Source organism: Nicotiana sylvestris, chromosome 5 (genome assembly GCF_000393655.2).
Source record: "Nicotiana sylvestris chromosome 5, ASM39365v2, whole genome shotgun sequence".
NCBI classification, from domain to species: Eukaryota; Viridiplantae; Streptophyta; class Magnoliopsida; order Solanales; family Solanaceae; genus Nicotiana; species Nicotiana sylvestris.
This window is the reverse complement of record NC_091061.1, coordinates 114510085-114526458: the sequence shown is the minus strand read 5'-3', so window position 1 is coordinate 114526458 and position 16374 is coordinate 114510085. Positions and strand designations below refer to the sequence as shown.

Genomic DNA, 16374 nt, shown 5'->3' with positions numbered 1-16374 from the left:
ATCTACCCATAATCCATGTATTTAACTTATGATGTGTAGAAATTACTTACCTCTTTGATGATGATGGAACTCCTTCTCAAATGCCCTAAAAAATCGCCTAAGACCAAGTGGAAAATGGGCTAAGTCACGGAATAAAAAATTATTGCACCAGACGCAGAAGTCACATTTGCGACTCCCAGCTCGCAATTGCGATGGTCGCATTTGCGACAAAGGCATCGTAAATGCGAAGCCCAGCTTTCCCTGCCATGGTCGCATTTGCGACAAAATTCTTCGCAAATGCTAAGAGGCAGCATCGCAAAGAGATGGCCCCCTCGCAAATGCGATCTCCACCCAGGTTCGCAAATGCGAGCTCCCTCTTGCAAATGCGATGTCGCATTTGTGACTCAAACACCGCAAATGCGGTCATACCAGTACCAGCAACATCAAACCTTCTCCAAATTTTATTTTTGATCCGTTAACCATCCGAAATCCACGCGAGGCCCCCGGGACCCCATCCAATCACACAAACCAGTCCCATAACTTAATACAGACCAACTCGAGGCCTCAAATCACATCAAACAATATCGAAATCATGAATCACACTCCAATTCAAGTTTAATGAACTCTAAAATTTCAAACTTCTACTTTCGGTGTTTAAACCTACCAAATCACGTCCGATTGACCTCAAATTTTGCACACAAGTCATATTTGCCATTATGGACCTACTCCAACTCCCGGAATCGGAATCCGACCCCAATATCAAAAAGTCCATTTCCGGTCAAACTTCTCCAAAAACCTTCAAATTTCTATCTTTAGCCAAATGACTCCAAAATGACCTACATACTTCCGAATTCACTTCCGATCGCGCTCCCAATACCAGAATCATCATACGGAGCTATTCCCAGACTCGGATCTCAAACAGACATTGATAACCCTAAAATGCACTTCAATCCAAACTTATGAGATTCTTCCAAAAATGCTAACTTCCACAATAGGCACCGAAATGTTCCCGGGTCTTCCAAAACCGAGTTCGGGCATACGCCCAAGTCCGAAATCATCATACGAACCTGCTGGAACCTTCGAATCCCAATTCCGAGGTCGTTTACTCAAAAATCCAACCTTCGTCAATTCTTTCAACTCAAAGCTTCCGAAATGAGAATTCTCTTTCCAAATCAACTCCGGACTTCCTGGAATTCAATTCCGTCTGTGTGCACAAGTCATAATACCTGAAGTGAAGCTGCTCGTGGCCTCAAACTGTTGAATGACGCGCTAGAACTCAAAACGACCGATCGGGTTGTTACATTTAAATTCTATACAATTAATTAGATATAATTAAATTGCTACTTTAATTTTAATTGGAACTTATAGTTATAGGTAATAATTATTTAATAACACTTATAATATAGACAAGAAGAGTTGTTCTGATGGTAAGCAACCTCCACTTCCAACCAAGAGGTTGTGAGTTCGAGTCTACCCAAGAGCAAGGTGGGAAGTTCTTGGAGGGAAGGATGCCGAGGGTCTATTTGGAAACAGCCTCTCTACCCCAGGGTAGGGGTAAGGTCTGCGTACACATTACCCTTCCCAGACTCCACTAAGTGGGATTATACTGGGTTGTTGTTGTTGTTGTTATAATATAATTATTTTTGTTATGGACTTCAATATCAACCATATAAAAATCTTAATTCTTAGAGTAACTAGCTATTAGAATTATTTTCTTAAATTACATAACTAGAAAAACATATTTTTAAAAAACTAATATACTAGTTTCTATACTGTCAGCAAAGAGATTTTGGTTAAATGTCAGTATGGAAAGTAGCGACCGATTTTATTTTTGTTAAAATTCCATAATATGTTTTTGTTTTTATTTTAGTGATCCTATGTCTATTATTATTCTGCAGTTACAAAATTTCATCTGCCACAAAAACTAGGTTTTCTTTTACTGTTTATACTGTTAGTATGTTCTTATGTGTATTTGGGACCTTTGGTCATTTGTCAAAATTAAATGCACCAAAATTATCACAAAGTTCTTAATATACAAGTAATTATATTAAAAATGAGTGAAAGTATATAAAATTACTCTAAATATTTATTTTAAATAATTAAGGACCGCACATATATAAATATCTCTTCAAACTATCAAAGTCTTCACTATATGAGTACTTATTTTTTTAAGAAATGCTTAACATACAAAGATATAAAGCTTATTTAAAAATAATAAAGGATCAAACAAACATAAATGCCTCTACGACAATAAAAATTTAAAATTTACATATACAATTATATAGTTAATAATAAAAAACAACAACAAAATATATAAATATGAGCTTGATCAAGAAATCAATTGATAAGCTTTGAGGCCATAAGTTACTATGTGAATGATCTATTATTGAATATTATTCTTTGTACCTTAATATTTGTTGTTTGAGAATTATTACTTAACTTATATGCAGTTACGAATTTTTTAACATTTTTGGTGTAATCTAACCTTTATATTTAAAATTCATTTTTCATAAAATTTATTGAAAAACTCTTGTAATGATTTTTTAATGAAGATTTTTTTATTTAACTATGAGTTTTTGTTATGACTAATTTATTGTGGTTCAAAATAATACTATTGATATGGTAATCTCATGTGCATGACAAAAAGTTATAACTTAGCTACGTAAGTTTATTGTCCCTCAATTTGTGACTATATCAAGTTGTCATAATAAATACTTGTAACTAATAATCCAATTATTGCCATGATTTTTTATAGCTTGAATAAAACAATTTCTTTTTGATTGAACATTTGTTTTAAATTATTTATTATGGATAAATATTACTCTATAACTTTAAATGCGTGATGAGAGCTTATATTTAGCTATGAATTTTATTGTGAAAATAAATTTGTAACTATTGAGCCAGCTATTACTATAATTTTTTGTAATTGAAGCAAAAATATTCATTTAGTTACAGTATTTTATTTTAAGTAACTTTTGTGGCTAAAAAGTTAGTAATGCTACAATATCTTCAAACACGTGGCAAAAACTTTCTATTAGCTACAAAATTGAATTGTATGAATAAGTTTGTAGCTATTAAGCCACTTATTGCCATGGATTTTTATAGCTTGAAGCAAAAAGATTTATTTGGCTATAACATTTTATTTCAAGTAATTCTTTGTGGCTATAAGGTTGCTATTGCTATAATAACTTCAAACGCGTGGCAAAAAATATACCATTAGCTACGAAGTTTGTTGTAGCAATAAATTTGTAGCTATTCGGATCATTATTGCCACGGTAATTAGCAACTATAGCAAAAATAAAGAATTAGCTTTGCCAATTTAGTTTTGTAGCTAATAAATTTTACGAAATTGTAAATAGCTATGAAATTTTAATTTTTGTGGCTATTGTTAGGTATTAGCCCCGACTTTTATATTTGTACCTGAGAATTCGTAGCTATAGATGCATAATGTTATAGCGTATATAAAAATTGAACTAATAAATGAAATTACGTAACTAAAGCTGAACAATAGTTATGCAAATCCCCAGAACTGGTAGGACAGAGTCATAAGCTCTACTGAAATTTACTAGAATCTCTATGTACAATACTGCTTTGAAATGAAGATATACAATAGTAAAGATAATATCAGGAGGTGACTCCGAGGCCTGCGAGTGTCAAGCGGGTATACCTTGAAGTCTCCAGCCGCACAGACACAACTCTCAAAACCAACACGATCCGAAGTACCTAGATCTGCACAAAAATATACAGAAGCGTAGCATAAGTACACCACAGCTGTACCCAGTAAGTATCAATACTAACCTCGGTGGAGTAGTGACGTGGTAAGTCGAGACACTCACTAAACACAAAACATGTGCAAGATATTAACATAAAACTAGCAATAGAAAGAACAACAATGTAAGGCTAACAACAAAAATATTATTAATATAAAACCAACAATGGAATAATAGAAACACAAAATAACCAGAAGAAGTAAACGGGTAACAAAGCGACAAAATAATCAGAACACCGATAAAGTATGAATGAAATCAATTAACGAACAAATGACAATTCAAGTAATCAAATCGTTCTCAACACATGACTTACAACAAGAATTTCCCCGAGGCACCACATCTCGAAATTACAAATCATAAGCCACAATCCCTAATTTCATACACATGGCATCTCATGTCCATATTATCAATTATCTTAGCACAAAAAAGTTCACGTGCTACCATGCACATTGTATCCGTGTCAATTGCCAAATAAAAATGTTTGAAAGATTTATTTAAATAAAATAAGGCAAAATGATTATTTCAATGAGACAATGGGTTTATTTTAGAAGTCAGATAAAGTAAAACAAAGTACAATTTCTACAAAGTAGAGTATTAAATGAAAAAATGAGTTTAAATAATTTTGAGTTTAAATCAATTAAGGTAAAATAAAATAATATTTTTAAATAAAGTAAAATATCGGATAAATTAATAAATTAAATGTAGAATCATTTAAAGTAAAGCGTGATAATAGTTTAAATATAGTAAATCACCAAGTGAAATGATGAGTTTTATTATGAGAGTCAGATATAGTAAAAGCATGTTATCAATCAATCGATTCACCAAGTAACAACGGATGCACATATTGGCACATTAAAGAAACATAGCAAATCACGTAGAATGCATGACTCACCCAAGAATTCACAATCGTTCCAACACAAAAGTAACAATAAATAACCAAGTACAATCAAAAAAGAAAACAAAATAATAACCGTTCAAATCAACAAGCCTTTCCAATATAGAATGCACAACAAGAATCACACCGAGGTACCACACCTCATATTCACATTTCACAAGACACAATCACAATCTTCCATATATCGCCGCGTGAGCTTTGCATTTATTTTTAAAAATATTTTTTCCGAAATAGCCACACGCACTTTAGCCCCCTTATCTCACCACGTGGCTTCAAGCAATTCCCTTACTAGCATCACGCGTATAAATCCCACCTTGTATCGTCGTATGTACATCAACCCCTATCCTTATACTGCTGTATGCGCATCAATATCACATCACAATAATCAACTCGCACCACACGTGCCCATACACCATAACATTTCCAAAATCAATAATATCAATGTTACCACAATACATAGCCCACGACTCAACCACAATATATATAAGAATCTAAAAAATAACAAAAGAGTGAGAGATAACTCAACAAGGGAAAGGTATCCCAATAATCAACAACTTTAATCGCAATGTGTTAATAGCTTTCATAACTACAAATTCAATAACCCAACAATGAAGGTATTTTCATGAAATGAAAAATTTCAATTCAAGCACATAACATAAGCTTAACAATAAAGAGATAGCATGAAATGACAACTACAACTAAATGCACGAGAATGACTCAAAAATATAAAGAATGGCATGTAACAACAATTACTAACAAATGCATATAAGAGAAACCTCGACAATAGAAACTAAGACCTATATTAACAGCTTCAATTAAAGCATGTACAAATAAACTTGAAAATAAAAGATATGACAAATAATAGCAACTTCAATTAAATGCTTACAAGTAACCTAAGAGTCCAAACCAGTCAATTATTCACATATAAGCCGCTGTTCATACTCGTCACCTCATGTACATGCCTTCCACATAATTCAAACAGTACAATCAAGCCTAATCCTAAAGGGTAGTTCCCCCACACAAAATTATGCAAGATACTTACCTCAAATAAGCTAAATCAATATTCTAAGAATCCCTTCCCGTGTGAAACAACCTCCGGACGTCGTAAATCTAGCCAAAACAAATTAATATCATAAATAAAAGCCATAGGAAATAATTTCGGATAATAAAATTTTGATCTTTAATGAAACCAAAAAGTTAACCCCAGGCTCGTACCTTAGAACCCGATAAAGCTCATAAATTTCGAGCATCCATTCTAATACGAGTCCAACCATACCAAAATCATTCAATTCCGACCTCACGACCTTCAAACCATCAATTTATGTTTTAGAAAGTTTTTACTAAAATCTTTAATTTCTCCAATTCAATTCATTAATCAAACACTAAAATCGAGGTTGCAATCATGAAATAATAACAAACCCGCGTAAAAAAATACTTACCTCAATCCAAGTAGTAAAAATTTCCTCCAAAATATCCAAAATCGAGCTTGAAAACCTTGTGAGAAAAAGTAATCAAATTTCGAAATAAGAAAAAAATGCAGCAGATGTCCCAGCTCGAATCAGGTCCTAGATAATCCCTAAACTCACGTTTGATAAGCCCAACATTATCCTTGCGAGATTACACCCAAGATAGCCTCTTGAATCATCCAATTTGACCTTAAAACGAGGGAGATATTTGAAATTTTAAAAGAAATCTGAAAATTTCAGGGACATAAATGACATTTTTGTAACTACTTACACCAGAAAAAAACAGCAATAAGAAAATCTTTGTTTTAACACTTAAAACTTATTCAGAACCTCCTGGACACAAACCATATATGCATTTCAATTATAAAACACACTATGAACCTGTTCGTGCACTCAAAACACCGAAAAGAGATCATCTTGACCCGATATTGACCATGGATAAATTTCATAACTTAACTAGTTTCTCAACCATGATCCAAAACACACCCGAGCTCCTCGGGACCCCATCAAATCATACCAACAAGTATAAACACATCATCCAAACTTATCCAAAGCCTCAAAATACCCACAAAAATATCACAATAAATAATCGAGGCTCAAACCGAATAGAATTTCTCTTAAATTGTTAAATCTTCATTCTTTCAAAAGAGTGTCTGAATCATACTTAAACACTTCGGATTACTTTCAAACTTTGCACACAAGTTTAATTCAACTATATAAACCTATCCAAAGTCTTGGACCACCAATTGGAGTCCAATAACATCAAAGTCAATTCTTGGTCAAACTTATGATCTCTTAAGTTCTTCAAATTGCCAACTTTCGATAAATAGTGTCGAAGTCTTCTAGGAACCTCTAAAACCAAATCCAAACATACGTACAAGTCCAAAATCATCATATGAACCTATAATAAAATCAAAACTAGATTTCGAGTCCGTTTATCCTAAAGTCAAACCTTGATCAACTCTTCTAACTTAAAACTTGTAAAATCCAAATCAATCCCGAATTGTTCAAAAACCGAAACCAACCATACACGTGCCACAACCCAATTTCTCCTATAGGGCATGATGACACCCAACGTTTCCGCTAGGCAAGCCAACACTGAACTAACTATGTAATTATTTCTTTTAATAGTTTAGAAATGGTTAATTTTTAGTTATTAAATGAATAAGAAGTGAAAAATTAAATAAAATGAGAAATAACCAATTTTAAGAGCAAATGATATGAAATAAATAATCAAAAATCATCAAGTGTCTATTAGCATAATTTCCAAGACATGGTGTCACAAGTGTATGAGCTACTAGTAGAATATTTAAAGATACTAAACTACTGTCTGAAATGAAGTAGACAGAAAGTAAAAGAAAAAAAAGACTTCGGGTGCTGCAGAACAATCTCGGAAGACAACTCACCGCAAAGTCTCAAAGTATCAGGAGTGTGCGCCGGGATAATAACCAGATGCACCTGCCTCAGATCCTGCACGGTAAGTGCATAATTATAGCGTGACTACATAAACAACATGTACCTAGTAAGTATCTAGTCTAACCTCGAAAAATAGTAACGAGGGGTTGACTTGGGCACTTACTATGGGATAACAATAAAATACCGAAATTCTAGACAAGCATGGCAATATAAATGATAATAAAAACTCAATAACAAGCAATAAATAAACAATCCTCTCACTGATAGTAAATCCCAAACCAATTTCCATTATTTAACAACTTAACCTCTCAAGCCAATAAAACGATAACAAGTATAATTAGGCTCCAAGTACTATTACACACGAATTATGCCGAGGTCGTACGGCCCGATCCAAAATACATATACATAAACCGTGTGCACTACCGAGGGTCGAACGACATGAATCATAGATGCATCTATTAACCTGCCGAGATGAATGACCCGCTCCCATAAGAGTAGTGGAATTTACTTCGCTCGCGGAAATACTTGCGACGCAAGTGAACATATATTTCTCAGAGTTATTATATAATTCTTCCATTCTTTCCAAAAACAAGAAGTCTAAATTGGAAATTTTAAATCTTGATGTGATGACCCGGTCGGTTGTCTTAAGAATTAACGCCCCGATCCCCTATTAACTGTTTTTCCCAAGTTTATTTATGCTAATGTGATTTGCCGGGATGTTCGGTTTTGAGTTTCAGAGAGTTTTGGGACACTTAGTCCCTAAATAAGAGCTTAAGTGTTGGAAAGTTGACCGTAGTCGGAACAGTGTGAAGACGACCTTGGAATGGAAATTCGATGGTTCAGTTAGCTCCATTAGGTGATTTGGGGTTAGGAGCGTGTTCGGATTATGTTTTGGAGGTCCGTAGCTAATTTAGGCTTGAAATGCCGAAAGTTGAATTTGGAAGTTTCCGATTCGATAGTGAGATTTTGATCAAAGGGTCGGAATGGAATTCCGAGAGTTGCAGTAGTTCCGTTATGTCATTTGGGATGTGTGTGCAAAATTTCAGGTCATTCAGACGTGGTTTGGTTGGGTTTTGATCGAAAGCGTATTTTTGAGAATTTTGAAGTTCTTAGGCTTAAATCCTTGAATTATCCGAGGTTTTGATGTTGTTTTAGGTGTTTTAAGGACTGGTACAAGTTTGGATAGTGTTTTGTGTCTTGTTAGTGCCTTTGGTTGAGGTCCCGGGGGCCTCGGGATGATTTCGGATTGTTGACGGAAGGATTTTTGAAGTTAAGAGATTGCTGGTTCAGCTGGTACCTATCATAACCGCACCTGCGGTTTGGGTTCCGCAGGTGCGGCGCCACAAAAGCGGCATTAAGGACCGCATAAGCGGATGTTGGCCTTGTCTTCAGAGTTCGCAGATGCGGAAGGTAGACCGCAGAAGTGGTTTCGCATCTGCGAAAAGGTACTCGTAGGTGCGGTTGTTAATCACTTATAGGAAAGTCATAGATGCGACATGTGTTCCGCAGAAGCGGGACCGCAGATGCTGTCCCAGGGCCGCAAATGCGGAAATCGTTGGGCAGAACATATAAATAGTTGCCTTCGCGAATTTGAGGGATTCTTTCACCATTTTCATCCGGGTTTGAAGCTTTTGAGAGAGATTCTTGAGGAAAACAAAGGGAAATTGCTTGGAGGTAACATCCTTGACTTCATAACTCGTTTTTATGTGATTAAAGACCTAATTAGTGGTGAAAAATTTGGGAAAAATGGTTAATTAGGGCTTGAGTTTAAGAGGCCTTTAAATGAGAATTTGAGGGGCTATTTGGACTCCGATTTTAGTGTTCTTGTTATTATGGACTCGTGAGAGTACGAGGTTTCTGAAATATAAATTTCACCCGATTCCGAGACGTGGGCTCGAGGGGCATTTTGGTCATTTTACATAATTTCGCATATTAGCTTAGAATTTAATTGTAGAATCAGTTACTTGAAGTGTTATTTACATTATGCAATTGAATTGAATAGATTTGGGCCATTTGGAGTCGAGTACTCGTGGCAAAGACGTGGTGTTGGGTTGATTTGTGAGCCGGTTCGAGGTAAGTGGCTTGTCTAACCTTGTGTGGGGGACCTTCTCCTTAGGATTGGTATATTTGGTAATTGAAATATCTTGTACGTGAGGTGACGAGTGCATACTTATGCTAATTGTTGGAAATCCGGTTTTCTTTAAGTACTTACTAGTATGTTTCCTTTCCTGTTTCTATTACTTGTACTATTAAGCCCGTTGTTAGCTTAGGAAAACATGTCTAAGTGATTTAATTGCTTTAATTGTTCAATCTGGTTACCTGAACTCTCTGCAGCATGCTAGGCTAGAATTATTTGTTGCCTTAACATGAAATTTCTCTTCTCTGAATATTTTCTTGCTGTTGTTGTGTATTTACATTGGGACTACGGATGTGGGACTCCGGTAGCTCCCCCTTGTCTGTTTACTTTGGGACTGCAGGTTAGATTCCCGATAGATCCCCCTGCACATTTACTTTGGGACTGCGAGTTAGATTTCCGATAGATCCCCCTGCATAGTTATATGGAACTACGAGAATGCACACAATAGATTCCCCCAGTACTGGGTATTTACATTTGGGACTACGGATCGGGATTCCGGTAGATCCCCGCGCAATTAATAGTTGGACTACGGGACGGTATCCCGGGAGATCCTTCGGACATATATATGATGGACTACGGGATGGGACGGTATCCCGGGAGATCCACTGGACAGTTGTAATTGGGACTACAGGACGGTATCCTAGAAGGTGCCCCGGTTGTTATCTCTGTGTTGAGCTGTATTTCTTTCCGTGGCTTGTGTTGTCTCTGTTCTAGTTGTTGTTGTTCTGTCAATTCTATGTTATTTTTTTACCGTTGCACTTATTTATACTGTTTTATTCCACTCTGTTAACTCTTATATTGTATTTAACCTCAGTAGGGCCTTGACCTTCCTCATCACTACCCAACCGAGGTTAGGCTTGACACTTACTGAGTACCGCCATGGTGTACTCATGCCCTTTCTGCGCATGTTTTTCATGTGCAGATCCAGGTACCGCTGATCATGAATACTATCATTAAGGGATGCGACTGCTTAGAGACTCCGAGGTACATCTGTCACGTCCGCAGACCAAGGAGTCCCTTTCTATTCCTGCCTTTAGTATTTAGCCCTTCTGTACTTTTTTGTTCTTTATTAGAATTTCCGGAGTTAGAGCTATGTAGTATTTATTTTCTTAGCTTGTGATTCATGGGATTCCGGGTCTTGGATTTATGTTTGGTGTTGAGAGTTAAACATGGCGTGTGCCGAGCGGCACATTTACACACTATTGTTGCTTTATTTCTTTTTTTAAATTGTTTTACTTCCGCAAGTTTGGTTATCTTCTGCAAATTTAGGCTTACCTAGTCGTAGAGACTAGGTGCCATCACGATGGTTCACGGAGGGCGAACCGGGGTCGTGACACTTGAAATCCTCAATCACAGCTCTATTCAAGATAATTAATGAGCATAATCAAATAATGGTGTCAACAAAGCATGGTGTAAACCTAAGACTACCCGAAAAATACATGGAATATAACTACGCATAGACTCTCGTCACCTAGTGCATATGTAGTTCCCCACACAAGTAATTTACAACAAAACATACCTAAGGGGACGAGTTCCCTCTTACAAGGTTAGGCAAGAGACCCACCTCATTCTCAAGTCCACTTCCAGTCCACAAATATACTTTAAACCCTCAACTCAGTGCCAAACGACTTGAAACTAGTCAAATGTTATATAAAATAATCAATACATATTCAAAAGTTCATATTCTAATTATTAAAGTGATTACCCAACCCCAATTGAAGGAATCCTAAAATTCACTCCCGTGCCCGGTTTCCGAAATTTTTTGAAGGAAGTTGTTACCCATAACCTCACCAATTTCAATATATAACTTTTACTAAATTCCATAACCATTTTCGTGGTTAAATCCCATTTTTATCAAAACTTAGGTTTTTATCTAAACCCATGATTTTTATCATTTTACATGTTACAATCTACCCATAATATATGTTTTAAACTCACATTATATGGAAATTACTTACCTCAAAGTGCTAGATGAAACCCCCTATCAAGAGCTCCAAAATCGCCCAAGAGATGAATGAAAATGAGCCAAATAGCCTAAGTCCCGCATTAAATAAACCATTCTGCCTCCAGTGATTTTCGCACCAGCGGAGGGTTGGCTGCTTCTGCGGCTCTGCATCTGCGGAAAAGTCATCACAGATGCTGCCCTTGCCCAGTGGCCTACTTCCGCTTTTGAGGACTTCTGGCCCGCTTCTGTGGGTCCGTTCCTGCGACGCATGTGCCGCACCTGCTGCTTAGGCTGCTTCTGTGGTTCCCTCTATCGCACCTGCGCGTTCGCAGGTGCGCACGCCCACCCGCATCTGCGTATCCTTGGCTGCTCTTCCCAGGCCATTTCTGTGGCTTTTTGATCACTTCTGTGAGCTCGCACCTGCGGCTAGCCCTCCGCAGGTGCGATTACACCTGAAGCGTGGTGCTTCAGCTGCTGCCCCTAAGTCCAAACTTGGTCCGTGTCTAGCCTGATTGACACTCGAGGCCCCTGGAGCCCCTCGCAAACATACCCACAAATTTGAAATCATAAAATGAACTTGCTTGAACCCTGGAAACACGTAAAACAACATCAAAACTAAGAATCGTACCCCAAACCAAATTGAATCAACTTATGAACTTCAAGTTCTTCCAACTTACTCCGAATGCACCGAAAATACTTAGACTACTAGGAATGACACCAAATTTTGCATGTAAGTATTAAATCGCCATAGGGAACTATTTCTAGGCTCGGAACCCTAATTAGATCTCGATAACAACAAAACCTACTCCAAACTAAATTTAAAGAACCTTAAAACCTTTAAGGTGCCAACTATCAATATTTTAGCGCTGAAACGCTCCCGGGTCATCCAAAACCCGATTTGAACATACTCCATGTCCGAAATTACCATACGAACCTATTGAGACCGTCAAATCTCGATTCCGAGGTCTTTTACTCAAAATTTTGACCAAAGTCAAATTTAGCCCTTTTTGCTAACCTTAAGGAACCAAGTGTTCTGATTTCAACCCGAACCCTTCCAAATCCCGAACTAACCATCCACGCAAGTCATAAAATAGTAAAAGCACACACGGGTAAGGGGAACATGGATCTATAAAGAAAAATGACCGGTCGTGTCGTTACATTCTCCATCTCTTAAACAAACGTTCGTCCTCGAACGGGTCTAGAATTATACCTAGAGTGCTAAATAAGTGTGGATATCTGCTCCGCATGTCCTCCTTGACCTCTCTAGTTGCCTCATTGGCTTGTTGGTCCCTCCACTGAACTTATACCGCAGAAATATTCTTGGACCTCAACTGGCAAACCTGCCTGTCAACAATGGTAATTAGATCCTCCTCATAACCCATGCTCTCATCTAGCTGAACCGTGTTGATGTCTAACACATGCGACCTGCCGGCATGATACCTTTGGAGCATAGATACGTGGAAAACCGGATGAACTCCCGATAGACTGGGGGGTAAGGCGAGCTCATAAGCAACCTCCCCAACTCGTCTCAACACCTCAAATGGGTCTATAAACCTTGGGCTCAACTTGCCCTTCTTTCTAAACCTTATGATACCCTTCATCGGTGAGACTTTCAAGAGGACCTTCTTGCCTACCATTAATGATAGATCACGTGCCTTCTGATCCGCGTAACTCTTCTGTCCGGACTGTGCTGTGTGAAGTTGCTCCTGAATCAACTTTGCCTTTTCCAAGGCATCCTTCACTAAATCAGTACCATATAACTTAGCCTCGCCAGGCTCAAACCATCTGATGGGTGATTGACATCGCCGACCATATAAAGCCTCATATGGAGCCATCTCGATGCTGGACTGATAACTATTATTGTAAGCAAACTCAGCCAAAGTCAAGAATTAGTCCCACTGCCCTCTAAAGTCAATCACACATGCTCCTAGCATGTCCTCCAAGATCTGAACTATCTGCTCCGGCTGCCCATCAGTCTGCGGATAAAAAGCTGTGCTGAGCTCTACCCAGGTCCCCAACTCACTTTGCACTGCCCTCTAGAAATGTGAAGTAAACTGAGGGCTTCTATCTGATATAATAGAAACAGGTACGCCATGCAACCAGACTATCTCCTGAATATAAATCTGGGATAACCTCTCTGAAGAATACGTAGTCACAACCGAAATAAAGTGTGCTGACTTGGTCAAACCGTTGACAATGACCCAACTACATCAAACTTCTGCAAGGTCTGCGACAACTGATAAGTAGGGTTTTGACCGCTTATTTGCTCTCTTTTACTTGCATTTAAGCTAAAAAATGCTTAAAGGTATTCCCAAAAACTAATGAAATGTGCTTGCTTGCAGGAATATTGGGAAATGATCCAAAGAAGTCAAAATCAACTCATAAAGGAGTCAAAAGTGGACAAGGACCAAAACAAGGCAAAACGGTCTATAGTGTGGACCGCACAATACTGTGTTCTGCCGCAAAACAAGGAAAGAACACTGTCAGCTTTCAAGAAGAGTATGCAGAACGAAAAATTATTGTAAGCCGCAGAAGAGGAGATTCAGAGAGCTGGTTATTGGGAAGGCTAAAGCTATGAAGACCTTACCATATTTTTGCAGCCGCAGGACGTGAAGTGCGGCCGCACTCATAATTGTGCGGTCCGCACAAGAGAAAAATCAGATAGCCATATGTTTAAGTGTGCGACCGCACTCAGAATTGTGCAGTCCGCACAATCAGATGAAGTACGACCGCATCCCACTTTTATGCGATCACAAAAGTCCAGTTGACCAGTCAAGCTCAAGTGTGCAGGCCGCACACAAAATTGTACGACCGTAGAACCTCCGTAGGGGCGTTTTTGTCAGATATTTTCAGCTTAGTATAAATAGAACGTTTTGTCATTTTTAGGTTAAGTTTTGCTTTGGGAGAGCACCTGAGCCATTTTTCTTTACTGCTTTGAGTAATTTGGTACTAGATTAGCTTCTAAACATTGGATTTTCTTACCTTAATCAATTATTATGCATTCTATCTTACTTTATTCTTTAATTTCTTTATTTTTCATGAGTAGCTAAATTTCTAGCTAGGGTTGTGGCCCAACCCTAGTGTAGGTAGTTAATGGGTATTTGATTTAGGGCTTGTTTGTGATTGGGTTAGTGGTATTTAGCCTAGTTTTTGCGTTATTTCAAGAATTAATGGTTGCAAACATTGATTCATGCCCAATTGACTTAGTCTCTACCTGAGAAAGAGAAACTAAGTATAGGAAAACTTGACTAACAAGAAATTGGGGTGAACTTAAGAAATTGATAGCCCCAATTAAAGGGTCAAATCTAGAGATAGTAAGACCCGACTTGAGCATATATCACTTGTTTTGTGCAATACCCATTTGGACTTGAGAAAGCCAAATTGGGCAAAATCACTCAAACTACCGAGTGGTATAGAGTGGGTAATTGTGTGTGATTGTTATACTATGAACCCGACCAATCAAACTTGCCCTAGAGTTTACAATCCGTTAGGTAACCACCTAGGCGGAAGTCACAACCCTAGATCTTTTATCATTTGAAAAACAACCAAAACCAAAAATATTTTCATCTAGTTTTATAATTGCAATCAATAGCTTAAAGTAGAAGTAGAAACAACAAACAAGAATGTGGAAGTGTAATTTGAGGCTCATCATATTATTACACTAAATATATACCTAATCCCAATTCTAACTCCCTGTGGATTAGACCCCAACTTGCGTTGGATTTTTATTATTGCTTTGACCGCCTCTCTACCTATATTTGTGGTGTGAGTTTGGGTGACATCAACAACTCAACTACGAAGTCCATAGTAATGCGCTGCCATTTCCACTCAGGTATAATCATCTACTAGAGTATGCCAACATGGCCTCTAGTGCTCATACTTAACATGCTGGAAATTTAGACACCTCACGACATACTCAACTATGTCCTTCTTCATCCACTGCCACCAATAATCTTGCCTCAGGTTGCGATACCTCTTCATAGCACCTGGATGAATAGAATACCGAGAACTGTATGCCTCCTCTAGAATCCTTTCCCTTAGCCCATAAACATTAGGAACACATAAATAACCCTAGAGTGGCAGAACACCATCCTCGCCGATAGTAACCTCTTTGGCACCACCCTGTAGTATTGTCTCTCTAAGAACCAACAATTGCGGATCATCAAACTAGCGAGCCTTGATTTGCTCCAATAGTAATGACTGGGCAATGATGCATGCAATAGCTCGGCTGGGCTCTTAGATATCCAACCTCACAAGTCTGTTGGCCAAGGATTGAATGTCCAAAGCCAATGGCCTCTCCTCTGCTGAAATGAATGTCAAGCTACCCATACTTTCTACTCAATGCATCCGCAATCACATTCGCCTTGCCCGGATGAGAAAGAATGGTAATATCATAGTCCTTTATAATTCAAGCCACCTGCGCTGCCTCATATTGAGATACCTTTGCTTGAACAAATGTTGCAAGCTACGATGATTAGTGTAAACCTCACAAGATACCCCATAAAGATAATGCCTCTAGATCTCAAGAGCATGAACAATCGCGGCCAACTCCAAGTCGTGTATATGTTAATTCTTCTCGAGGGGCTTTAGCTGACATGAAACATATGTAATATATCGCCCCTCCTACATCAATACACAACACAAACCAATGCGTGAAGCATCGCAATACATAATATACATCCTCGAACCGGAAGGCAACACTAACACCGGTGCTGAAGTCAATGCGGTTTTGAGCTTCTAAAACTCGCCTCACAATCATTAGACCA

The 16374-nt window shown here is 37.9% G+C and overlaps 1 protein-coding gene across 1 annotated transcript; it reads right to left on the bottom strand.

Moving 5' to 3' along the window:
* Nucleotides 1-12909: 12909 nt before the first annotated feature.
* Nucleotides 12910-13443, bottom strand: LOC138869189 (uncharacterized). The gene has a single exon (XM_070146787.1). It carries the CDS (start codon nt 13441-13443, stop codon nt 12910-12912), a length of 534 nt encoding a protein of 177 aa, XP_070002888.1.
* Between the last annotated feature and the right edge of the window lie 2931 nt (nt 13444-16374).